At 52.4% G+C, this 24,808-nt stretch overlaps 1 protein-coding gene across 3 annotated transcripts in view; it reads right to left on the bottom strand.

Annotated features, from left to right (window-relative positions):
• The window catches only part of TP53BP2 (tumor protein p53 binding protein 2), a 56,889-nt gene extending 34,079 nt beyond the window's left edge, over positions 1-22,810 (bottom strand). For 2 of the 3 annotated variants that reach the window (XM_088017217.1, XM_028111577.2), the window contains exon 1: positions 19,813-19,997. Coding sequence is in view for 2 of the 3 variants with exons in the window: in XM_028111577.2 (XP_027967378.2) it covers positions 19,813-19,839 (27 nt within the window). In the remaining variant the exon portion in view is untranslated. Of the gene's footprint in view, positions 1-19,812; positions 19,998-22,626 lie in introns of those variants that run through there. The other variant, XM_028111576.2, reaches the window with a different exon arrangement.
• Between the last annotated feature and the right edge of the window lie 1,998 nt (positions 22,811-24,808).

Genomic DNA, 24,808 nt, shown 5'->3' with positions numbered 1-24,808 from the left:
GCAGTGCTGACTGACGGGGAGACCGGACCGTCCTAATGTGGTCGGCAGGCCGGCAGGCGGGCGGGGAGACATTGCTCTGAGTCCCGGGCAGGAGGTCTGGGCTCTGCCCCCAGATCTGTTAATAATTAGCCAGATCGCCTTAGGGCAGTCTTCCGCCCCAAGAACTGCCACTGACTTCGGGCGTCAGGGTCAAAGCCGACCTTTCCACAACAACCCGCACGCTGCAGCCAGCATCTGGCACGGAGCGAGGGCCTGAACAAAGGTAGTAAGAAAGGTTGGATTCCATAGAAAAGACAGGATCTCGTGACAAAATGGGGGGGGGAGGGATAGTGCTACGTGTGAACTGCACAACTCAGGAGACACAGAGTGAATTCAGGAGGAAAGGCAGGACCGTTCTGCACTGCGTCGGGGGCGGGGGGGGGCAGCCGGGGAGGGAGGGGGAGTGGGTCTGGATTAGCGGACCCGTGACCTGCCCACGCCAACACCTGCCCCCACTCCCTTTCCGGGCCTCCTCTCCTAATCGGCTCCAGCTCCACGATCCGCACAGGCCGCCCTGCTCCACCTGCAGCCAGCCTGACTGCTCCCCTGGGCCCTGCGGGTCTGCCCTCAAGTGCTGCCGTCCCAGCAAGGCCTGCCCTGGCCACCCTTGCCCAAATCCCAACACCACATGTGCACGCGCACGCACTTCCCTGCTCTGTGCTCTCCTTGGCACGGTCCCTCACACACCACATTTACACTTCGTTAACCTGGTCTTATCCTCCGTGTTCCCTTCCAGAATGTACGCTCCACACAGGCCAGGGGCTGTCTCTTCAGCACCGTGGACCGCGCGGCCTGGCACGCACGCAGTAAGTCCGTGTTCATGGGTGAACGAGTCCTGTAGCTGGTCCTGCACCGCACAGACGCCCCTCGGATTTACTTTCACGGCAAGTCTCCCTCTGTGTGTCGAGAAGTGTGGAGCGCACGCGGCGTGAAGCACCGCCAGACACTCCGATGGAAACGAGAGCAGAGTCCTCCCGGTTCTTGGGCCCACCCCAGCCCCCCATCCTGCTGCTTCTTCCCTCCACTCAGTACGTACAGGCCACCTGCTCTACAGACTCAGTCCTACTGTGGAAATCACCTGTAATAAGCAGCACACAGCACAAAGTTCAGAACAGAGGGGTCTGTGTGGAGAGGGACGCGGGTGCGGCATGCACAAGCCCGCGGCTGGAAGCAGAAGGGTGCAGAGCGCACCTACAGGGGCAGCTAGAGGTGCTCGGGACATCAGTCCTCCCGTCTGCACGTCCACACCGGCAAGGTTCTGGAAGGCTCCAGGGCAGCCAGCTAAGCAGAACAAAGCACGAGCCAGGCTAAGGAGACAGCATGCATAAAGGCCTTGAGGAGGGGTCTGGTTTGTCACGTCTTGGGGACAGCAGGGTCCGCGGAGGGGCAGCAAGGGGAAAGGATTCGAGGGGAGTCATGAGGCCACTGGTGCTCAAACTGGGGCATGGACAGACAGTTGTTAACCACGGATGGCTGGGCTCCACCCTCAGTTTCTGACTGAGTGGATCCAGGAAGGGGGCTGAGATGCTGCATTTCTAACAAGCTCCCATATGATGTGGACGCCGCTGGTCTGGGAACCACTGTTCAGAAGCCAGAGCAAGGAATCTGGACTTTAACTGAAGAGCCCACTGGAGGCAAATCGTCAAGAGACAGAGACATTAGTGATTGCCGGGTGGCTGGGGTAGTGACTGCTAACAGCTCCGGGGCTTCGTCTGGGGCAATGTACATGCTGGAATTGGTGTGAGGGTGGCACAACCTGTGCAAAGTTGAAAAACCACTGAATTGCATACTTCAGAATGGTGGTATGTGAGTCATATCTCCATTATTTATTTATTTATTTATTTGAGAGAGAGAGAATGGTAGAGAGAGAGCACGAGAGGGAAGAGGGTCAGAGGGAGAAGCAGGCTCCCCGCCGAGCAGGGAACCCGACGCGGGACTCGATCCCGGGACTCCAGGATCATGACCTGAGCCGAAGGCAGTCGCCCAACCAACTGAGCCACCCAGGCACCCATCTCCATTTTTTTTAAAAGAGGTCCTTGGAGGATTCCAAGCAGGGGTGTGAAGTGATGTCATCTGAAACACTGCGGCTGCCATGGGAGGAGATCCAGGGGACGGCCATGCATGCCCAGCTGAGAGGAAACGCAGCACCCAAGCTGGATGGGGCCCAGGCTGCAAGTGACGGCAGACGTGGTCAAACAGCTAGAGGTGGATTATTGTGAAAGCAGAGCCAGAGACGTGCTTGATGGACGGTGGGTGGACGTGAAGGCAGAGAGTGACTGGCGTGAGCCCGGACCTGCTGTCTCGGCACCGGGCTGAGCGTCGCACGGAGATGAGGGGACCGGCCAGGGGAGCCTCCAGGGCAACTCGGAGCCACCTACCAGACACCGGAATGGACTCGAAAGTACGACAGGAGCAAACAGAGGCCTTGGCGCCCAAGGCTGGGCAAGATCAGCCAGGGACGGCAGACAGGACAGGGCGAGGGCTGGGCTGGAGTCAGTCGTATGACATCAACGTCCCGGACGTCGAGGACCCAGCAAAGGACTGAGAGAGGCCATCCACAGGTAAAGAGAAACTCATCCAAAGGAGTGCAGGGCCCCAGAGACCAAGTGGACAGACTGTCTCAACAAAGTCCAGTGAACTTAGGGCCTCCAAAAAGTGGCCAGAGAACTGACTCTCGGCCCCACGCGTGGCACTCGGAGGCTGCCAGCTGCCCTGAAGCACGGACAGCCCAGACCAGACCCCGAGGGAGGACGCAGACCCAGCACAGCAGAGCCGGCCACGGCGGTGGGCCTTAACACCACACAGAGGCAGCAGGGCCCCAGACGGAAGGCTGGGTGCAAGGGATGTCTACTTTCATTCCAGCAGGAGAGTCCTAATGAGCAGAGTGAATGGATGGGACCAGCCAGCAGAGAGGGGACTGGTGGGGCAATACTGACCATGACCGTGCTCCAGACCAGTGTCCACGGCCCAGTGGGGAGCTCCGCCGGACAGCCCACAAAGCCTCTGCCCTAGGCCAACCCGCCACAGCCCACCCTCACCTGCATCCTTTCTCCAAGTGATTATTCTACTTCTTACTCGACAAAGAGAATTTGTCAAGTGTGATGGATTTCTTCGCTGGTCACCACCACACAGTGGCAACAATATGGCCAGAAGGGGGACACTTCACACTAAGTGACCGCGGAGGGGCCTCCCCCGCCCACGCCACTGCGGGGTGGACAAGAACCACCCCCGGTCCCCGCTGCCGGCCACGATATTTGTAACTGCCTCTTCTCCCTCCTAGAACATTATGAGTAAAACAACGTAAAGGCATCCCAACTTTGAGATAAACTTTTAAACCCATTCCATCCACTTTTAAATATATACACATAAGTATGTCAAGTTAAATATCACTTATGCTAATATATCACTTATAATTTAAAATCTTTTAAGTTATAATCTGGCCACAATTATGGGCTTCAGTGTGATAATTTATACCTATTTAAAATTTTATAGAGGAAGTGAATCAGGGATTTTCTCAATAAATACCAATTCTCTTCTTACTTGAAAGACTGGCAAAAAAATAAATCAGAAAGAGGATCAAAAGAGAGGGCCAGCTAAACTCATCATCCTATTAACCTGAGAAAAAGCAGGTGCACGCCTTCTTCACGTGGCCATCTTCCTTTAGTTCACAAATCTGCTATGCTCCAAAAGGATAAAGAAATTCTTCAAAAATGTAATTTAATTCCCTAAAAAATGAAATAAAAACAAGGTGAAGCTGGTTTTGCTTTGTTTTGTTTAAAGTTTTATTAGCATGTTGAAAATTTTACTTTAAAAAAGACATTTTAGCTGACTATCAACTAAGTCCTGCAGGAACAATTTGGGTCTACAGTTCATGAACTTTTAAAGATTAAAAAATAAAATTGTTAAATCTTAGAAGTTTCCAGCATCCGATACCAAAACATTGTAGAAGGAAAAAGCACAAATTTTCGAAAATGTGTTGGTTTCGCACTGTTTTGTTACAAGACTGTTCACCACATCCTTTTCCACAAACGGGAACCTGGAACACACACATACCCACGCACAGAAAAAAGTCTGGAACCATATTCACCAAGTAACAACAGTGATGCGGTGGTGAGAACATTATGAAGTGATTTTTTGGGAGCTCAGCCATACTTAAATTTTCTAGAATGATTATGTACCATGTGCACAATAAAATTGGTATTTTAAGGAGCCGATGATGAAATTGGGAAGATGAACACAAGGCGCCACTGCTTCCCGGGGCCCTGCTGTGACATGTACGACAAGCATGCCCTCCGTCGTGCTTTTCTGGGGCCCCAATGCTGCCCCAACTTTAGTCGGGGGCCATGAGAAACAGCAGTCCAGAAACAGATCTTGGAAATCCACCCCATGAGAACGGAACAGTATCTGGTCACAGAAAGGACTGCAGTGCGGAGATGCGCGGTGGCGCGGATGAACCTTGACAGCATTATTATACTGAGGGACAGAAGCCGGACACAAACAGGACACGTCCTGAACATTCAAGGGCACAGAGACAGCGCATTAGTGGTTGCTAGGGGCTGGGCAGGGGGGCAGGAGTAACTGATCAAGAGTACGGGGTTTCCATCCGGGGTGATGGAAACGTTCTGGAATTGTGGTGCTGGTTACATAACCCTGTGAAGTTACTAAAACCACTGCCCCGCACACTTCACGGGGTGAATTTCACGGAACGTGAATTATATCACTATTTATACGTGCTTTGTGTAAGATACAAAAATCTCTTAAGGGAGATGAAATATGCTCGTGGAAAAATGAGACAATTTACTATTGAAATACATGAATGAGACTGAAGGTAAAATGGAAATTCAGAAATGAAAAAAATGCACATGATGGGAGACAGGCTGAGGCTGAGGTTTTGGCCCAGAGGCACAAATTAATGGAAAGCATAAGAAAATAATAAAACAGGGGCACCTGGGTGGCTCAGTTGGTTAAGCGACTGCCTTCGGTTCAGGTCATGATCTCAGGGTCCTGGGATCAAGCCCCGCATCGGGCTCCCTGCTCCGCAGGAAGCCTGCTTCTCCCTCTCCCACTCCCCCTGCTTGTGTTCCCCCTCTCGCTGTGTCTCTCTCTGTCAAATAAATAAACAAATCTTTAAAAAAAAAAAAAAAAAGGAAAGAAAATAACAAATCTATATAACCTTACTTCCAAATACGTTGTCTTTCCTGGCATGTATATTTTAAAACACCGTATTCTCAAGGATGCAGAGATGACTTCCTCAGCTCCCTGGCCCACAGGGAAGCACGCAAAATGGGGCTCCCCGGGGAGGCTGTCGTGAGAGTCTTACTTGTTCTCACGGACTCAAGCTCCGAGTATTTCCCGAGAACCTTGGAGGTGAATTATTGTCATCGGGAAGAACGCAGCAATCATCAGGCCAAAGCCTCACGGCAGCCCTCACAGAGCTGTGCACCGCGAGGACCGGGAACCACGGGGGCACCTGAAAATGTGCGTCGCGGCGGGCGACAGTGACAGGCCGACAGAGTGGACGCTCTTCTTCCCTCGGTACCAGTGAATACCAGCGGCCCCTCCCGGGGGGGCAGAGACACAGTAACACGCTAACTACATGCTAACTTCGTGCCAACTTGTAAACCAGGAACTTCATTTTTTTATAGCATGAGCCACAAGGAGAAGAGATTCCTCAAAACACGATAAAATCTAAAGTGTCCTTCAGAGCAGACGAATAACAGGCAGGTCACATAAGATAAAACAAACCGCAAAACCTGGGGGGGTGTAATTGTTTTAACTAAACTGAAACAATGAGGTACCACTTACAGCTATTACATCAGTGATTTGATTAAAAGATCCAACAGAGACTGTAGGACAGTGATTCACCCGGACATGATGGTGGCACCATATACATTGTTAAAATCCATTTGGAAAATAAAATGGGTCGTGTCAAAAGGCACAGAATTAGGTCTACCTCACGACCTTACTTACGGGAATTTATCCCAAAGAAGTAACTGAAATGAAGAAAAATTCTAAATGCCACTAGATTTTCACTACAAGGTTAGATCTATGAAGAGTAATGTGGCAAACTGAATATCCAGCAACATGGAAAAGTAAGTTATGACCCAAATACGGTGTTAGGAAAGTGGTAAGATTAAGTGACAGAGCAGAATCGTGTAAGGTCGTAGATCAGAACCGTCTAAAATACACGTAGAGATGAACTGGCCTGTACGGAACACACAGGATGCGGGCACACACGTCCCTTTAAAATGTTCTCAATGTTAACGTCTCCACACTAACTTCAGTTTCAAAGTTCACTTACTATAGACTGTGGTAAAAGACTGTGGAAATACTCTCCTGAAAGCAGCAGCCGAGATGACTGTTTACGTCAACTTCTTAAGGTGCTCGATTGGAGAGGAAAGGCTCGGAGGAGATGGTATTTTAAGGAACCCCTCGCCCCGTGCGCTGCCTGCCACCCCCGCCCTCTGCAGTGACTCAGGCCCACGTCATGTCCGAAGACGACTTGCCCTTCCCAAACCCTAAAGTCACAATCTCCAATTAAAAAGAGTGGGTCACAGACGTATTTTTAAGGCTCCGTTTCAGAGGACATGTAGTCACTGGGACTAAAATATTATGCTCTTAACATAAGAACAATTCATGTTTGAGGAGGCATTATCTCAGATTAAAACTTGGAAGAGTCTTCCAAGAGAAATACAAAAACAAAAACAAAAACCCCACAAAAACTGGCTAGGGCATTTACAAGAAATTTACTTTGTGTCAGAGGCTACAGTTTATGCCTCTGATTTACAAAACCATGAAAAGCTCCACAGAAAAAAAAAGGAACCAAAAGTATAAAATGCTCCTCATCACAGAAAGGAAACAAGGCTTTGTGATAGCAGCTTTGGAGTTCTGACTCATAAACCCTTCAATCCGTCCAGTTCACCTAGGAGAAAAGAATACGGGGGGTGGGGGGGGAGGCGTCCCTTAGAGGAAAAGGAACAATCTGTAAGACGGGTGACACAAATCCTCCCCAAGCCTCACAACTCTCAGGAACTGCGCGTCAGGATGGGCAGCAACCAGGCTGGGGGTGAGACCAGGAAGGAGTCTGCATGGTTCGGGGTTCAGCACTCCCCTGTGCGGGAAGAAATGCAAACCATCACTTCCCTTTTACACTGGGCTGCACCCTGCCTGCCAGAGCAACACTCCCTCAACACGATCATCCAGACGGGGAAAGAATGAACAAACAGGAACATCAGCCGAAGCTTCGTTCAACCGCTCAGGAGCACATGGCCCTTCAGCCCAGTGGTGGCCGCCAACAGCAGAAGGGCTAGAAATGACACGCAGGTCATCCCCACCTTCTGGGATCTTCTGCCACGCCTCCTCACAGGTGGGTCAGGCTTCATGGGTCAGCGCTCCATCTGGTTCTCCAGCCTGGATGCCCTTCCCCGCCCCCCCCCCAGTGTCCACGTGGGCAGCCGCAGGGGTCTCTGGGGAGCCTCCCTCGGGGTGCAGGGACACGCATCTCCCAGTGCTGCGTCCTGGCCCTCAGAGACCGGCCCGGCCTCGTGTCAGCTGTCAGGCACCACGGCTGGGAGGCCAGGACTTCCGCCTGGAGTTTACTCTCAAGGCCACTAGGCTGCCCATCGAAACCTCCATCGCGGACGGTGAGTTGCATCTATCAGTGCTCTGTTCGGAGTCAGGGACGTGTAAACCCACCTGGACACTGAGCGCACCGCTTTTTATCACAGCATCGTTTACAAATAGTCCATCAGTTTCTATCAGCCACATGAGTTAGTTAAAGCAAAATCATAAAATCATAATAAATGGATTTTTTTTTTTACCCTTTTGGTCACGATAGCAAGTAAGTGGAGGTTAGAAATCAACACCCCAGAAGTCTCAACAGCGATCTGGACGGCACCAAACAGGGAGTCCCCCAGGCACCCAGTGTCATCCAGAGAACACGGTCATCCTCCAAGATCATCTCCATTCCAGAAAAAAATGATATGGCAAATATGAAGTGGCTACTTTGAGAGAAAAATCCTCTACGGAAAAATCATGTTCTCTCAGAAAGCTGCTCTCAGATGTCTGATCACATCCCCACTGGGTGCCCGAGAGCCCACAGCACCACTACCTCCGGGCCTCCCAGGACTGGCGTCCTCCCGACATCTATCCCTCGGGCGAAGCTCCTGGTTCTGTCCCTTCCCAGCCCCAAGTGCTTGTTGACCTGGACATCTGTCCCGCCCACGCCCGCTAGGACTTCCTGAGCACAGGTGCAACCCGGAAAGGCAGGAGAGGAGATTGCGACACGCGGCGGCTCCTGCAGAGGCATCTGGACAGAGGCCGAAGGAGCCACCTAGAAACTCTGGGGAAGACGCCCCACGGGAAGGCCACACGCGAATGACCAGAAAGAAGGGGCAGGCGCGAACAAGGGCTGGTTCACCAGGGCCCCGCAGGTCAAGAACAAACAGGCTTTCTAGTACGGGAGAGGTGACTAGCGGGGTTTTCAGAATGTGGTCCCCAGACCAATGGCATCAGCATTACTTGGGGACTTGTTAGAGCAGAAAGTCTCAGCCGTGCTGCCCCCCTAGCAGACCTCCTGAATCGGGGGCCCTTGGGGTGGGCCCCGCCCCCCTACTACATACAGCTTGAGAAGCACCAGCTTCGAGGGTTATGAGCGGGGCTGGGAGGACTGTGCTGTCAAGAACAACCCACCCCGCACACTAACTATTGCAGCACCAGGAGCTAACTGGGAAACAGTAACAGCATCGAAACACACTCACGGGCACTCACTTATCTCTGCATAATTTGAATTTCAGGGAACTTTGTTTACATCATCTGTTGCACAATCACGGCCTCAAAACACCAAATGAGAAACCTAAAAACCCACACTTTTCCTCACTCATCTCCCTGGGTTAGCTCACCTGTTCCCTACACCCTGTCCCTTAGTGTCCAAGTCATCCCCATGCTCCTAGAATGACTCAGAGGCCCTCAGACTGGCCCAGCCCCTCCTACACACACAGGCAGGCTCGTTCACCCCTCCAGCCGCAAGAAAACGTGCTCTTTGCTTCACTGACATCCACTCGCACACAGTTGTTTATACGCCTGTCTCACTGGTGTATAAATTCCTAGGACAGAGGTTTTGACCCTGAAAGGCTTCTTCCACCCCCACACTATCTCAGATCTCCCACACGGCACGTCGACAACACAAGCTCGTGCAGTTGCATGGACGCTGTGGGTCAGAGCTCCATGGCGGCTGGGAGAGTCAGCAGGAACCCAGGGCGTGAGCAAGAGCGAGCGCCTACACGAATGCGCGGTGTAACTTGAAAGTGAGCATTCCTAAAACCAGACCATGGCTCAAAAGAAGAAACAAGGCATTCTGCTTGGAGTAACTTAAGAAATCTGTTCTCTCCTTCTCAACCATGCCTGAAGCCTGACTCAGAGAGATCTCAAACTCCAAGTCTATGCCGCAGAGCATCGCGTTAGGCCACTCTGCTTTCAGTATCTGTCATCAACAAACAGCGAGGAGGGGAAAAAGACTAAACACCGTGTGTGAGGAGGTCACTGCCCACCCCGACCCCTGCTCCCTACGGCTCGCACTCTTCTACCCTGAGCACGGCTGCTTCGTGGGTGCAGGAACAGCTTCACATAAAGGCCCTTTTTCATCCTACGTCTCGCTTTTCTCCACTCAGCACACTACTTCTCGGACCAGCCCATGAGGCCGTGAGTACAACCAATCCACTGCTTCCAGTTCCCCCCTTTCTGCCTCACCCTTTGTAATCCAAGTGTTCCTCCATTCTCAAAGACTCCAGCTCTGGGAACCTCGAAGAAAGCTCAAAAGTCAATTGTGGACATAAATATAGCTGGGTGAGAACTACCCTCACCTAAGAAAATCCAAAGAAAGAACACTCAGGAGCACCTGGGTGGCTCAGTCGGTTAAGCATCTGCCTTTGGCTCAGGTCATGATCCCGGAGTCCCGGGATCGGGTCCCACCTGGGACTCCCTGCTCCATGGGGAGCCTGCTTCTCCCTCTCCCTCTGCCCCTCCACCTGCTCATGCTCGCCCTCTCTCTCAAATAAATTAATACAATGTTTAAAAAAAATTAAGACCATTCATCCAATCCACCAGTACTTATCGGGTCCCACAGGGTGTCAACCAGTGCGGCAAGCGCCAGAAACACGGCGGCGAGAGGTGTGGTGCCTCCAAGAGATGGCGGAGCAACTCCTGGCTGCACACTGACGGGCTGTATGCGGGAGCCTCGTGGAGATGCACACAGATTCAGGGAGAGCAGGAAGCAACCACTCCCTCCCAAGGAGTGCCCCCGAACTGGAAACTGAAAGATGTGTAAGATGAGAAGAGGAACATCCAGGCAGAAAAACATCCCCACATGCAGAGGCGTGAGCGCACCAGGCACAGCATCGTCACGCTGGTCCTGGAGCTGCCGAAATGGGAAGGTGGGGCAAGACTGGACAAATACGCAGGGACGGGCCAATTCTCAACCCGTGGGGCACAGACATGCTGCAGAAACTGCCAGGGTGGCGTCACCCACACACGGAGTTACGACGAGGTCAGAGGGCGCAGAGCACGTCATGGACGGAAGCAGGTCCAACTTGCCAGGAGCACAAGGAATGCGGACACCCAGCCCCACCAGCAGCCCTAATGCAGATCCCCTGGGGGCACGGACGAGGCAGGAAGCACATCTTCTGGAACGGGGACACAATTCCAACTGCAGGCCAGAGAGTGGTGGCATGAACGGATGCGGACTTGTTGGGTGTTTCGCATCTTTCTATCACTTGCACCATGAGGCTCAATATTTGGATGGAAGCACACGGTCGGCACAGAAGGCTGACCTTAGACCCAGGCTAGACATCAGACACTTCACATCTGACCAGGGAGCTCATCTCACACACTGCAACAGAATCAGTCCTGGAATCTTCTGGAGAGGGAAGACACAGACTTCTGTTTCAGGAAAACCACCACGGACGTAGTGTGTGGAATGGACCGGAGGGGCAGGGAACAGTGCAGGCAAGAAGAGACACAGGGAGAGGACTGCCGGAGCCCAGGCAGGGGAGGGGCGCCAGGGACAGGAAAGGGGTAGTGACACAGAGACGGCACGGGGTGGGAGGACCACAGAAGAACAGAAGGAAAGGGGCCCAACGCCCAGGTCTCCAGCGGCCAATGGCAACAAGCAAAACCTACCAGGAAAAGACCTCTCTACCATTGAAGTGTTATGCAAAATAGCCCCCCTCTTCTGGAAATCAGCAAATGCCCAAAATCTCCCACCTATCACAAACCAGCTAGCAGTTGTGGTTCAGAAAAACAGGGGCAGGTGACCTTTAGAGTTGAGGCAGCTCTGACTTTAATTTCCTAGATAGCTGGCTACTATGTATCTCTGTCAATAAAAGGGAGAGATCTCTGATTTAAAACAACTGGTAAAGGGACTTGTAGGTAAGCCCATCAGAAGCTGTCAAGGCGGTATGGTCACGGGGTCAAAAGTACGGTCGTCGTAAAACGATTTTAAGGTTCGGGCTTCCTTCAGAAACCAGACTTGCCCTGCTCAGTTTGAAAGACGCCTAGTGACTGAGGGCTGCTCTGGAATCCTATACAGAATCCGGTTTCTCCTCACTCGCTAGGGAGGGAGCTTGTGGAATGGGAGCCACCTTCCCTACTCCCGCCGCTCTTACTCCCAACCCTTGGGCGGCGTGCTGCCAGCTCGTCTCACCCCAGGGCTCCCCAGTGGCACGAAGGCAGGTTATTAAAGCAGGGGACACACTGTGTCGGTCTGTGAAATCAATAAGGGGAGACCTCACCAGAGTGGATTCTGGATGCGGAAGGGGAGGCTGGAAGGGGGAGCCGCATCACTCAAGGTCAACTGCAGATCGAACAGAAGAACCCTCCCCGGGGAAGAATCCCGAATTACAGGCCCCCACGGGGAAAGATGCTCACCGCACCTCCTACAGGAAGCGAGCACCCCAGCAGCGCGGCCGGTGACAAACCACCGTCCCCCCGAACTCCTGTTTTTCTCCAGTGGACTTTGCTTCAAAGCAACCCTCCCAACTTCCTCCTTGTCCGTAAAACCACGTTCCTCTCCTTCCTGTGCTGGACTTGGGCCTATGGTCTTGTCCTAGCTTGCGTGTCCCAAACTGCAATTCTCTGCTATTCCCGAAAAAAGCACTTTCGTGGGAAAGTAACTGTTTCATTTAAGGTTAACAAGTTCACAACCAGTCACACTACCGGCTGGGCCCTCGCTGTGATAAGGTGCGGCTTTTACTCATTCTCAGGGGCTGTCTGTGGACCTTCCTCAGGGGCCGTAAGCGGCCTTCCCTCTCCCTGCCTCTCCCGGCTGATTCCGTCTGGCAGCTGCACAGCCCACTGTCCACAAAGCAACACAGGGGTCTTTCCTAATCAGTGAGATGCGGTCCCTTCTCCTGCTGCCACGCCCCCGGGGGCTACTGCATCCCCCTAGTGCCACCTCAGCCCTCGGCACCCTCGCTGCAGTCCTTGAAGCGCCAGTCCCCTGGGGCCGTATTGTGTCCTCCAGGCCCGTGCCCCCAGCCCAGCCTCATAATGTTCTAGGAGGGAGAAGTAGCAGTTACAAATATTGTGACACACAGGACCAGCTCCTCCCGGCCATGCGGGTCCCAGCTGAACTGTCATTTCCCTGCCCCACGACCTAAAGCAGCCATCCCAGCTGCACGATCCTACCGGAATCCCACGCTCCGTTTCTTTCTTATTCTCCACGCCCCCCCCACCCCACTCAGCTCCATGGCAGGTAAGCTCCCTGGACATGTCTTATCCTCTCCTGGATCCGGGCAGTTAGAATAGTGCCCAGAACACCGCGGATGGTCCCTACATATTTGCGGACAGATGCCAGCCCAAAGGGCCATCCAAATACAATCAACAGGTTAATGAAGAAGAATGAAGACATCCAAAATCAGTCTCTAGGGGCGCCTGGGTGGCTCAGCCGGTTGAGCATCTGCCTTCGGCTCAGATCATGATTCTGGGGTCCTGGGATCGAGCCCCACGTCTGGTTCCCTGCTCGGGGAGGCCACCCCTCCCATTGCCCCTCCCCGCCAAACCCCCCCACCAGCTCAGGCTCTCTCTCTCTCTCTCTCTCAAATAAATAAAATCTTTAAAAACAAAACCAAGCAAAACAAAATCAGTCCCTAGTTTACTTCCGATAAATTCACCTCAATAAGCTGGATCACTACTCAGACTGCGTGGTCACTCGGTGCCCATCCTGACTTCCCACCAGCAGTGGCGAGGTACCACGCAAGCTCCTGGGACCAGCTGAAGACGGATGACTGGGGATGGCGTTCTCCCCACAGACGTTGTACATCCCCCCATCCTCCACGTCTCCCCACATGCCCGTCCACTTCTGATGCTCCCTTCCCTGCATCATCGCCTTCAGGCCCAGTTTAAAAAATACCCTCCAGAGAAAGAGGATTCCACACGCCTCCTACAAACGGTGGCTGTCCCCTCCCTCCCTCCCTGCCAGTGCCGTGGAGGGGCTGAGATCTCCATGGAGTGTTCGAGGTACAAAGACAACAGGCACTGAGGTGTTTCCATGGCACGGAGGCAAGGTGGTCACCTCCGTGTCATTCGAAACTTTCTTCTCACCCAGTTTGGGTTGAAATATGGAAAATGTCTGTTTTCCCCTTCCTACTTGAAAAACAATTGTAGTTATGTTGTAAAAACTAATGTTTGAAGTTATCATTCACCAAAAGAACACCATGGCCACTGTTTGTCCTGTAGAGGGTATACAGAAATTGTCTAACAGAGGCACTCTGCCACCTCAAAGAGCATTTGTCTGCAGGCAGACCTGGTTCCTATCTCATTTCTGCTGAGTGACCAGGAGCAAATTCCTGAAACCCTTTGAGCTTCAAATTCCTCCTCTGTGGAATGAGGAGGAGAAGACTCGCTTCACAAGGGCAGCAGGAAATTCAATGGGATGACCAACCTAAAGCACCAGGCATGGGGTCGGGCACAGACGGGGTCTCGGGAGAAGCTCCTTCCCCTTCCCTGGGAGGGACACCAGAGCGCAGGACTTCCAAGCCCCCTGCTCTGCTCAAGCAGAAGTGGTCACCCCACGGCAGACGACTGAGCATCTGTGCTGTCCCTCCCCCGTTATTACCATTAGCACCTGCACCTGGAATTCCAGACTCCTTTATTCATGACGGTTTTCCTCTACTTGTCTACTTGTGTCATAGAGACTTTGATTTGAAATGTCTGAAATGTAAAGAAGGTAGTACTAAGCTAAAAATTTGCTTCTAGAGGAACAACTGAAGTAGGCATTTCAGAAGTAATAGTTCAGTATTTACTGGCCAAATGAATATTTTTGATGAAAATGTAGTTCTCTTATCATCCCAATAAATCATTTGGTTTGGGATAAATTTTATGTAGAAAAAACTATAAAATGACCACAAGTTGCTGAGTCTGGGAAACTACTTTTCCTACACAAGGTCTATGTTTAGAATGTGCATTTCTTTGATAAAATAACTTTCTTTTGCTCAGACAGTATACAAAATGTTTTCAGGGCCCTGCCTCCATGTCACCCAGTGCTCCTGAAGGATCCCCTACTGACTACAACTTCTCCTTGGCTCTCCCCAATAGAATGTAAAATTTTAATGTCTCACTCAGCACTCCAAAATAAGTATACGTTTCACACAGAGTCCGTCATCTGTGTTTTCTTTTCTCAATTACATCCGACTAAAGAAAAATGCTCTCTTCAGAGCACAGCACTCCATCGAAAAGCAAGTATTTCAATCATGTTTGGCTTAGTCGAGTGGCATGAGCAGAAAAGAACACTCTGGATTCCTAAACTCTCCTACCCCACTCTCCTTATCCTTTGACACTTCGTAGAGGTTGGGGAGAGGTTCACAAGCCAAGACAGCAAATCGCACCAACAAGCACTGGTCGCAGTCCCCTCTGAGCCGGAGAGAGGCCGCATGACACAGGGGCGCCAAGAACAGTGTGGAGTTAGCTTCAGACAGACTTTTTAACAAGTGCCACAAACCTGATACATTACCAACGGATAAACGTCTATAGTATTCCTTAAAAGCTTCAGAAAAAAAACAGGTTTTGTTTTACTGTTTCTACTTTCTACTGTTGGAGGGTCAAGGGACAGGAATTGGGAGAGAAAACAGTTCTTCCTAGAAGCAGCATATGAGTAAATGACCCTCCGTTCCCGTGTCCTCCAGATAAATAAATTCTCTTCAAGTTAACTGTTAAAATACAAGCAGCTGCAGGCTTGTGCTAAGGTTCTTTACAAAGTCTAAACCGTTTCCCCGAAACAGGTAAAAATACAGAAAATTTTTAATGCTTTTCAGCTTTTAATGAATATAGCAGAAGTCACAAGGCAACAAATCTCACTACAGCACATAAAATGTGAGGTATCTGCCGCATTTTTTTAAAACAGATGATCTGCTTAACTGCCTTTGGGAATCACAATTCTACAGAGATGGAGAACTTGCCTTAAACTTTATTCTGGAGCCTAAGCTAACCTGCTACATTAGTATCAACAAGAAGAAATTCTTTCACCACATGGTATAATCATATAAATACAATGTTCTAAAGCTGTAACTTGAAAGCTTTTTAATTTCAACACATAATTTCACTTTGGAAAATATGTGCAAATAAGACCGCCCTTTTACAGGAAAATAATACAAGTATTGAAGCAGAAGTTATGCCTTTGGTCTGTGAGCTGCATGAGGTGCAGTTTCCCTTAGAAATATATAAATCCTACCGACCAGCCGTCAGACTATTCTAAAGGTGATACAGCGAGAACCCAATTTTTTTGTCCTAGACTCCCCAGACTAGAAGCTCACACAACCGGGTATCATCTTACAACATCACGGAATAACTAGAAATAATTGGGACACTCTGCAACCCTGGAAGAGAAAATGCCACAAATTTAAAACTTAAATCCTGATCAGGTCAACTGAGCTTTTTAAAATAAGGTATCATTTTCTTAAAATCATTATCTGTATCAGGGCCATACGATGAGATAAGTTCCAAGAGAACACTAAACTAAGTAACTGGAAAACCCATTTCCCAAGTCATTAGGGGTAAACAGGTCATTACGATTTCATTTTAAAGTATTAACGTAGGGGCGCCTGGGGGGCTCCAACCGTGAAGCGTCTGCCATCAGCTCAGGTCATGATCCCGGGGTCCTGGGACCTGCTTCTCCCTCTGCCTCTCCCCTCCCCCCGCTTGTGCTCTCTCGCTTTCTAATAAATAAATAAAATCTTATGGCTCAGTTGGTTAAGCAACTGCCTTCGGCTCGGGTCATGATCCTGGAGTCCCGGGATCAAGTCCCGCATCGGGCTCCCTGCTCAGCGGGGAGTCTGCTTCTCCCTCTGACCCTCTCCCCTTTCATGCTCTCTATCTCATTCTCTCAAATAAATAAATAAATAAAATCTTTTTTAAAAAAGAATTAATGTAAACAGGAAGCTGCCAATATGTGATTCCAACATAAAATTACTCTTTGGGCTACTCTGTCGAACGGGCCACTGTGTCAGTACTGTGGCCACGAGGCCCATGTGGCTATTTAGATATAATTAACACTAAATTGTTTTAAAACATCAGTTCCTCATCCCACTGGCCACACTTCAAGTGCTGGTGGCCACCGTACTGGACAGGACAGACACCACGCATGTCTATCACAGCCAGGCACGCCTGTAACACATGGTATCTACTGGACAGACAGGGAAGTTCAAGTCCTCTGGCCTTCCATGTGGCAATGCACAATACTATGTGGTTTTGTGTGTAGCTTTGTTTTGTTTTTAATTTACCATTTCAATAGCAGATACAAACAGGAATTTTTATAAAGCTCCATCTAAAAAGAGTAATGAATGCTTTTAGAGATGGCTAAACTCATAAAGATATTTCTGAATATATGCTTTGCTTAAATATAATGCTTCGCAAAATAAAAGTAATGAAAAAGATATCTGATATAATTTTGATTACTTGAGAAATTTTGTTTTTAATAATTACCTCCCTTTATCTGATAATCAAATACAGTGAGGATGGCTCAACTAAAAAACCATACTCTAAACCTACAAACAACACTTCCTTCAATGAGGAAAATACGGTGTCAAGTAGGAGAGGTTAATCAGTTTCTTCTTACCAAGTTGTAGAAATATCAGAGAATCAGAGATGCTTTGGTGGGTATCTGAAAATGGGTGTTAATTATCACAACCACTATGCCGCACCCTATCATTACCTCCACCCTGATACTCAGCTGTTTGCCTACTTATTTTTAGCTAGCCTACTAAAATGCACCTTCCCCTTCTGGTTTTGGGTCCAATTATCACTTCATGTTCCACATGAAAATCACTTGATTCTCTACCATTTGGTGAGAAAATATACAAACACCATTTATTTGCACATTTTTCATATAGTGCTGTCTAAACAGCAAGCTGTTATCTTTAGAATGCCTTGAAAAGCAAATCAAGGAATGTACTTAGTGCCAGAGAACTACACACTTAAAAATGGTTAAAAGGGCAATTTCTGTTATGGACATTTAACCACCACAACAAAAAAAGCACATCAAGACAACTGTCTACATCCGTTTTTTCATAGGAAGCACACTGCTTTTCCCAATCAATTGGTTAGGATTTTTCAAAGTAATAAAATATGACACCTCACTCGACATTAAAATTAAAACCCAAGTATATTAAAAGCCAAAGATGAGAAATATTTTTAAGAAAACGGGTTTATCCTCAAGTACCCAAGACACAACAGGATAAAGACACAGGATAGCACTAAATAAAAACCTGCCTCCCGTTTGTATGGCCCCCAGGACTAAGAAGCTGTGTTTCACCAGGATTGCAAATCCCAGACAAGCTGGGCACTGGACTGTTTTGGAACGAGCAACCCTAATCCTCAGACCACCCTAAGGGCTATGCAGTATCAGCATCCCCATTTTACAGACGCTGAACCTGCGACAAATCACTTTTTAAAAGGAGGTGGTTCTGGTCACAAAGGTCGTAGCTGACAAGTAGTGAGGTCCTGGCTGCCCGCAGCTCTATCACTGGGGGACTTGCCGCCCCCCACGCTGGGAATCTGTGCTGAGGGTGATCAGAACCATACCGTAACTCACTTAGTCTCCAGAGCAACATAACCTTTCATAGATTCTGATTATCTGGTATATAGCGGGGAGAAGGAAACTCTCCTTGGTTTTAAGAAAGCCCAAAGCATATTTTGACATGAAACTATTCTTAAGAAATCACATTGCAACAACCAGTACTTACCTTGCTCCTGTTTTTAGGAAAAGTCAGAGACAATCTGCAAAAGTCATTTCAAGAGAAACATTTTAAAAAAGGGGGGGGAGAAAGAAACGTAAATCCAAGAGATAAAAATTTTAATAGCAAACTCCTTCACCTTCTTCCATGGTCCATATTTTAATACCGGGCATTCCCATCACAAACCTGACTTTGTAACCAGGTATTAAACTAAAACGAAGATGCATAACACTCAACCTGAATTGTGTCAGGACAAAATATCCCAAACCATCCAAACTCCATGATCCATCCCAATAAACCAAGTCGGCCCAGACTGTGAACGTTTAGGACACCCTCCCACGACGGGGGGGGAGGGGGGGCCACAAAACTTTCTACTCCGCACCTGTAACTGCACGTGAACAAAATCTGTCCTCACTCCATTCCACAGATGGGGCAATGGGGTAAAAGTCGCCTGCTTCTTTGTTTCAACACATGAAGCCACAAGAAAACAGCGAGGGCCGCAAAGTGACCCCTGGTCCCGGGGAGAAGCGCGAGCACAACTTCGGGGTGGGGGACGGGGGACGCGTGCACGAGCCTCCAGTCCAGCTCACCCCTAGACTCTCCCAGCGCGGGCGCTGAAGGAAAGCGCCACTTCACTCCTGCGTCAGCCTTGGGGGGCCTGGGCTGGGGGCCTCCAGGAGGCAGGGGCTCGGAGGGTTGGGGGGGCCGGAGGCTCTGGGCCTGGGACTGGGGGGCCGGGTTCCGAAGATTCAAGGGGCTGGGGACCAGGAAGTCCAGGGGGCTGGTGGGGGGAGGCTCAGGGGCCGGAGGCTCGGGGAGCCAGGGGGTTCAGGGGAACTAGGGAGGGTGCCGGAGGATTGGGGGCGGGGACTCGGAGGGTGGGGGTGGACGGGGGGGATTTGGGGGGTCGAGGAGCGGCGGGGGCTGAGGAGGGGCCGGGGGATTCATGGGGCCGGGGACTCGGAGGGTGGGGGTGGCCGGGGTGGGGGGGGCAGGGGGGCCGGGGAGCGGGATGTGGCTGGGGAGGGTTCGGAGGAATCAGTGGGCCGGGGACTCGGGGGGCGGAACCGGGGGTTCGTGGAGGGATGGAGGGCTCAGTAGGATTGGGGGGATTCGTGGGGGGCCGCGGACCGAACGCGCCGCGGGCACTCCGGTCTCCCGCGACCTGACACTCGGGCTGCCATCGCACACCGAGAGCGAAACCCAACCAAAACTAAAGCAAGGGCAAGTGTGATGCCTGTTTTACTCCAACCAAAAGTTTTTAAAAAGACAAAGCAACCCAGACTCCGGGTCCCTGTTCTCGACGCTCGAGAACAACCCCAAGCGAGGACCCAGGCGGAGACCGGAGGAAAGTTTCGGCGGCTGCCCGCCCGCAGCTCACCGCGGGCCGGGGGCCGAGGGTGGGGGGCCGGGGCGTCGGGGGGCCGAGGGTGGGGGCTGGGCTGGGGACCGCGGCCTGGGGACCCGGAGCCGGGCCGCGCCGCCCGGACCCCGGCTCGGCCCCCGCGCCCGCCCGCGCCCCGCGCACTTCCGCGCCCGCCCGCGCGCTTACCGGCATCATCTTGGACCCGAACCGCATGGAAGCCGCGGCCCGAGCCGAGCGGGGCGCCCGGGTCTCGGGAGCGGGAGCGGCGGCGCAGGGCGAGGTTCCCGGAAGGCGGCCGACCTGTTGCGAGGCGGCCGCGGCGTGGGCGGTCCGCCGAGCCCTCCCCGCGGACGGGGGCGCCACCGAGCCCCGGGCCCACCCCCCACGGCCCCGACGCTGCTTTGTCTCCGCGGCGCCCGCGACGGCCAGCGAGCCCTCTGCGCTCCGCCCCCCGCGCGCGGCGGTGGGGGCGGGGCGGACCGGGAGCGCGCCTGCGCGGGCGGGGCCGGGAGCGCGCGGCGGTGGGGAGGGGCGGACCGGGAGCGCGCCTGCGCGGGCGGGGCCGGGAGCGCGCCTGCGCCAGCGGGGCGACCACTGGGACGCGGATTCGCGGCCGGCGCCTTCACCCTGCTGCGGGTTGCCCAGGTTCCACTGTGAGACTCTGGTCTGACTCGCCTTCGCTAAATAAAGGAATACACTTAAAAATGACTTCGCGTGGGGGGGGGGGCGCTCAGGTGGGAACAGCCTCCGTGGGGGGGCGCTCCGGGGAAGAGCTGGGTGGCGGGTAGCCCCCGAGGTGCGGGCTCTCCAGTGGGGGGCCCTCCGGGGGTGCCTCCTCCGCAGCGAGGCTGAGAAGGGAGCGAGGCGAGGAGAGCGCCTGCCTTACCCAGCTCCAGGACAGGCAGCGCGTCCTGGGTCCCGCACCCCTTTCCCAGATATTCGCCAAACCCCATGTCGCTCACCCCGGCTTCATACCTGGAAAGAGTGAAGTGCGGCGAATTCCATAAGAATGTAAACTTCTCCAAAACTGCGGTGTGAAGTCTGGGTACAATGGGAAGACTGTCCCGAGCTAAGCAAAGGGGCTCCGTCCCTGCGTTGGTTATGTACTTGGCGGCCCGCGCGTGTGCTGAGTGCCACCATACACTGATGCACAGAACAAACCTCGGATGGGTGGTCAAACCAATAGCGACGGGTATCAATAACCAATGATTACACAAATTACGGTCATAAGGACAAAACTGAAGGAGATCGGGGGAGGGTCCTGCAGGTACAACTCTAAAGAGGGTGGTCCAGGCGGGCTTCAGGGACCCAGGACCCAGACCTGAGGCTGGCGAGCTAGTGGAGCACCCGCGCAGGAGGGAAGGCTTCCAGGAGGAGGCAACGGCCAGCGCGAAGGCCTCCAGGAAGCCTGCCTGCTTGCGGCAGGCCGGTGGGGAGGCAGGACAGATGCAGAGACCGCAGGGGGACGGCAGAGTGACACCCGCCCGACTCGTGGGCCCATGGGAGGGCATGGGCCTCCCTCCCTGCGAAGTGGAGAGCCCTGGGAAGGTTGGCAGCAGAGGATCTGATTCCTGTTTCCTGGGATCACTCTGGCTGCCGTGCAGAACCCGCCGGACCTTAGCAGAGAACCTGCAGGAAGCTCTTGCAGTCCTCCAGGCCAAACACGGAAGTGGCGTGGGCAGTGGCCCAGCCGGGGTGAGGGTGCTCAGGTTTGGGATGTGTTTTGAAGGCCGACCCCACAGAATTCCCTGACAGGTTAGTACGGATATGAGAGAAGGAAGTCAGGGGTAAGTCCAAGATGTTTGTCCTGGAGGACGAAGCTGCCACCAGCTGGGGCAGAAGACGGCGAGCGGGGCATCCCATCCTGCAAGGATCCTTGTTGGCAACCCACAGCTCATAAAGGGACCATTTAGCACTAAAAAAACCTGACCTCATTTTACACTGGTTTTCATTCTTTTCTTGCACACAACGAAATCGCAGCAACCACCTAAGATACCATGATCTACATTCACCTAGAAAAAGAATTCTGGGCATCGGTTGCAAAACTTCCGGTTCTCAACAGAAAACACGTCTCTTTACCACCCGGAAGGTGGTCGCAGGCTACGGCACCTTCTATTTAGCCTGCAGATTTGCTCCGTGCTCTCCCGCATTCCCCTCCAGAGAGTAGTAACCCAAAAGGGACATGGGGCAGAGGCTTCTGTGGAAAGCCTCCTTACGTCCACCCCTGTTTTCCCTTTGCCTTGGACACCTTTCCCCCTTACCCTACTTCTACTCGTGGGTCAAGTGCTCGCCTCAGTGGAAGACACTTGCACTGGAAGTCACGTTGGAATGAATACCTCATCCATATCTCGTAGCCATTTACGGATGTGCACGAATGTATGAATATACATATACATGCTTATAATGTGCTTTGAGAGAGAGTGAGTGAGCACAAGCCAGGGGAGGGGCAGAGGGAGAGACAGAGAATGTCCAGCAGACTCCCTGCTGATCGCAGAGCCCGACTCGGGGCTCGATCCTACGACCCTGAGATCAGGACCCAAGCTGAAACCGAAAGTCAGACGCTCAACAGAGTGAGCCACACAGGCGCCCCATTTGATTGATTGATTGATTGATCGAGCATGATACTTACACCATGTGATATAGGAAAAAAAACACATCTTTCTCCCTAACTAGACTAAATGACAAAAACTCTTATGCGTTTATTCACGTATTTGTCTATGTTCAGCCCTAACGTTGTGTGTAGGGCAAAGAATGGATGGTAGTTAATAATAATTGTAAGTGGGCGCCTGGGTGGCTCAGTTGGTTAGGCGACTGCCTTCGGCTCAGGTCATGATCCCGGAGCCCTGGGATCGAGTCCCACATCGGGCTCCCGGCTCGACGGGGAGCCTGCTTCTCCCTCTGACCCTCTCCCTTCTCATGCTGTTTCTCTCTCTCTCTCTCTCTCTCTCAAATAAATAAATAAATAAACTGTTTAAAAAATAATAATAATCGTAAGTTTACCCTTCTCTCTTGTCTCTGCAGGTTTGGTAAGGTCTCGTCTCTGCCTCCTGCCGTAGCCTGGGGGGGTGTCTCCCTGCACATCCTTGGGGGATCACCCCGTGAGCCCTCTTGCTCTCTCCGATCCGTTCTCCACCCTTGTGGTGGACAAACCGAAGCCCAAATCTGGCCCTCCACCTGTTTTGTGTATTGCCTGTGAGCAAAAATGGTTTTGACGTTGTTTACCGGTTGGGGTGGGGGGAGGAGCCCAAGAAGGAAGCGGTAGATTTGTGACACACGAAAACCACATGAAACTCAAATCTCAGCGTCCTTGCGTAAAGTGTTGTTGGCTGTCAGCCCCACTCACTGGTTGACACTTGTCCGCCACTCTCACATGGGACCCGTGAGGCCGAAAGTGTGCCGTCTCCGGCTCTTTCCGGGAAAGGGCCTGCTCCTGCCCCAGCAAGCAGCCGGAGGGTCTTCTCAGCCGGAGCGCGAGATGTCACTCCCCAGCTCCCGAGTCTCAGTGACGGGGTGGGCGCGTGCTCGGCCGGAGGGCATGGGGCCCGGTGGTGAGCAGCACACGGACGTTTATTGTACTTCTCTGTCTTCTTGTGTCTGCCCTAAATTCTAGAAAATACCACGTTTCTAAAAAGGAAACATGGAAGTCTTCAGGGACTGTCCATCGCTGTGGGGATGACCCGCGGTGAGCATGGCCCCCAAGGCCCAGCTCACCCCTGTTCTGCACAAGAGTGAGTGTGGGAAGGAGGAATGGAACCGTGCGTGCCTCTCTCTGTTCGTGACAAAAGACTCAAAATTGGTAAGCATGCGGGACAAACTCAGGGCCCTGGAGACAACTGTCTGTGCTGTTGGCCGTAGCTTGATGTGTTTTAAGGAACTTTAAGGAACTCGATGTGCGTAAAGATTAATAAAATCTTAAAAAAAAAAAAACAGTCTAGGTGGCTGAAGCTACAGGAATTTATTTTTTCAGGGGTCTGGAGGCTGGGAAGTCTGAGATCATGGTGCCCACCAACTCTGTTCCCTGGTGAGGCCTCGCTTCCTCACACTCGAGGCCTTGTTACCTCCTGTTGGCCACTCTCTGTCCTCACCCCTGGCCTCCCCTCACTCACCCTGTCTGCCTTGCAGCCCCCTCCCTCGTCTGAAATAGCCTTGCCAAAGGCACCAGGGACCTCTATTTCACGGATGCGATAAATGCTTTCCATTGTTGTCAGAGCGATGCCCGTCCGCTCTGCCTCCCAGCGCGCTTCTCACTGGACTTCAGGACGGGGTTCCCGTGGTCCCCCCCCCCACCTGCCTCTTCTCCATGTCCTCGAGCCTCGTTCTTCCCCACCAGTGCTGACGCGAGGCTCAGGCCTCACCCTTTCCGGCCTTCCTCCTAGATCCACGGTCCTGTCACCTGCACACAGGGCCAAGTCCACACATCTCGGTCTGGTCCTGCTCCTCTGGCCCTAGAACCGCGCCGCCGAATGCGAAAGCCACAGGCCACGTGTAGAGGTGGGATGTGGCCATAGACCATGGGAAGCCACAGTTGTGAATTTTTTAAAACTTGAATTCCGGTATAACTACTGTACAGTGTTGTATTCGTTTCAGTTGGATTGGACGGTGCTGGGGACCCTGTCCGGTCACGTCCAACGGCCTGCTTGCTCCTCGCAGCCGCCTCGAGGTATGGCCGATGCAGCTCGCCTAGAACCAAATGCCTGGCCTTTCTCCCCAGTCCGGCCATCATCCAGTACTTTCTGTCCGCAAGGACGGCACAGGTGCTCATCCCCTCCCTCAAGCCAGAGAGCGAGGCGTCATGCTGGACTTTCTCTCCCTCCCCCTAACCTGTGCTCAGTCACCAAGCTCTGTCCTCTCTGGCTTCTAAATATGTCTTCACACTCCCCGCGTCCTAGCCCCACAAGTGCCCTGTCCAAGCTCCCGTCACCCCTCAAGCTCCCACACTCGCGGACAGCCCTGCTTCAAGCCCTTCCTCAGCATGGCCTCCGCGCCCCTGAGCGCCCGTCCCTGCCCCACCGCCCTCTGAGACTCCCCCTCGCCGACTCTGCCCTCGCTCCTGCCAAGGCCCTCCCTCCGTGCCCCACATCACCTCTGCATGTTCAGCCTGGCTTGGGTCACCCGTGTCACTCAGTGCGTGTGTCTCCCCCGTAAGACTGCAAGCCACAGAGTAGGGACTTCTACTCAACCC

Source organism: Eumetopias jubatus, unplaced genomic scaffold (genome assembly GCF_037043125.1).
Source record: "Eumetopias jubatus isolate StellerSeaLion01/CBP00866 unplaced genomic scaffold, mEumJub1_p1.0 scaffold_12, whole genome shotgun sequence".
NCBI lineage: Eukaryota > Metazoa > Chordata > Mammalia > Carnivora > Otariidae > Eumetopias > Eumetopias jubatus.
The sequence above is the reverse complement of the archived record's forward strand: the minus strand, read 5'-3'. Positions and strand labels throughout refer to the sequence as shown.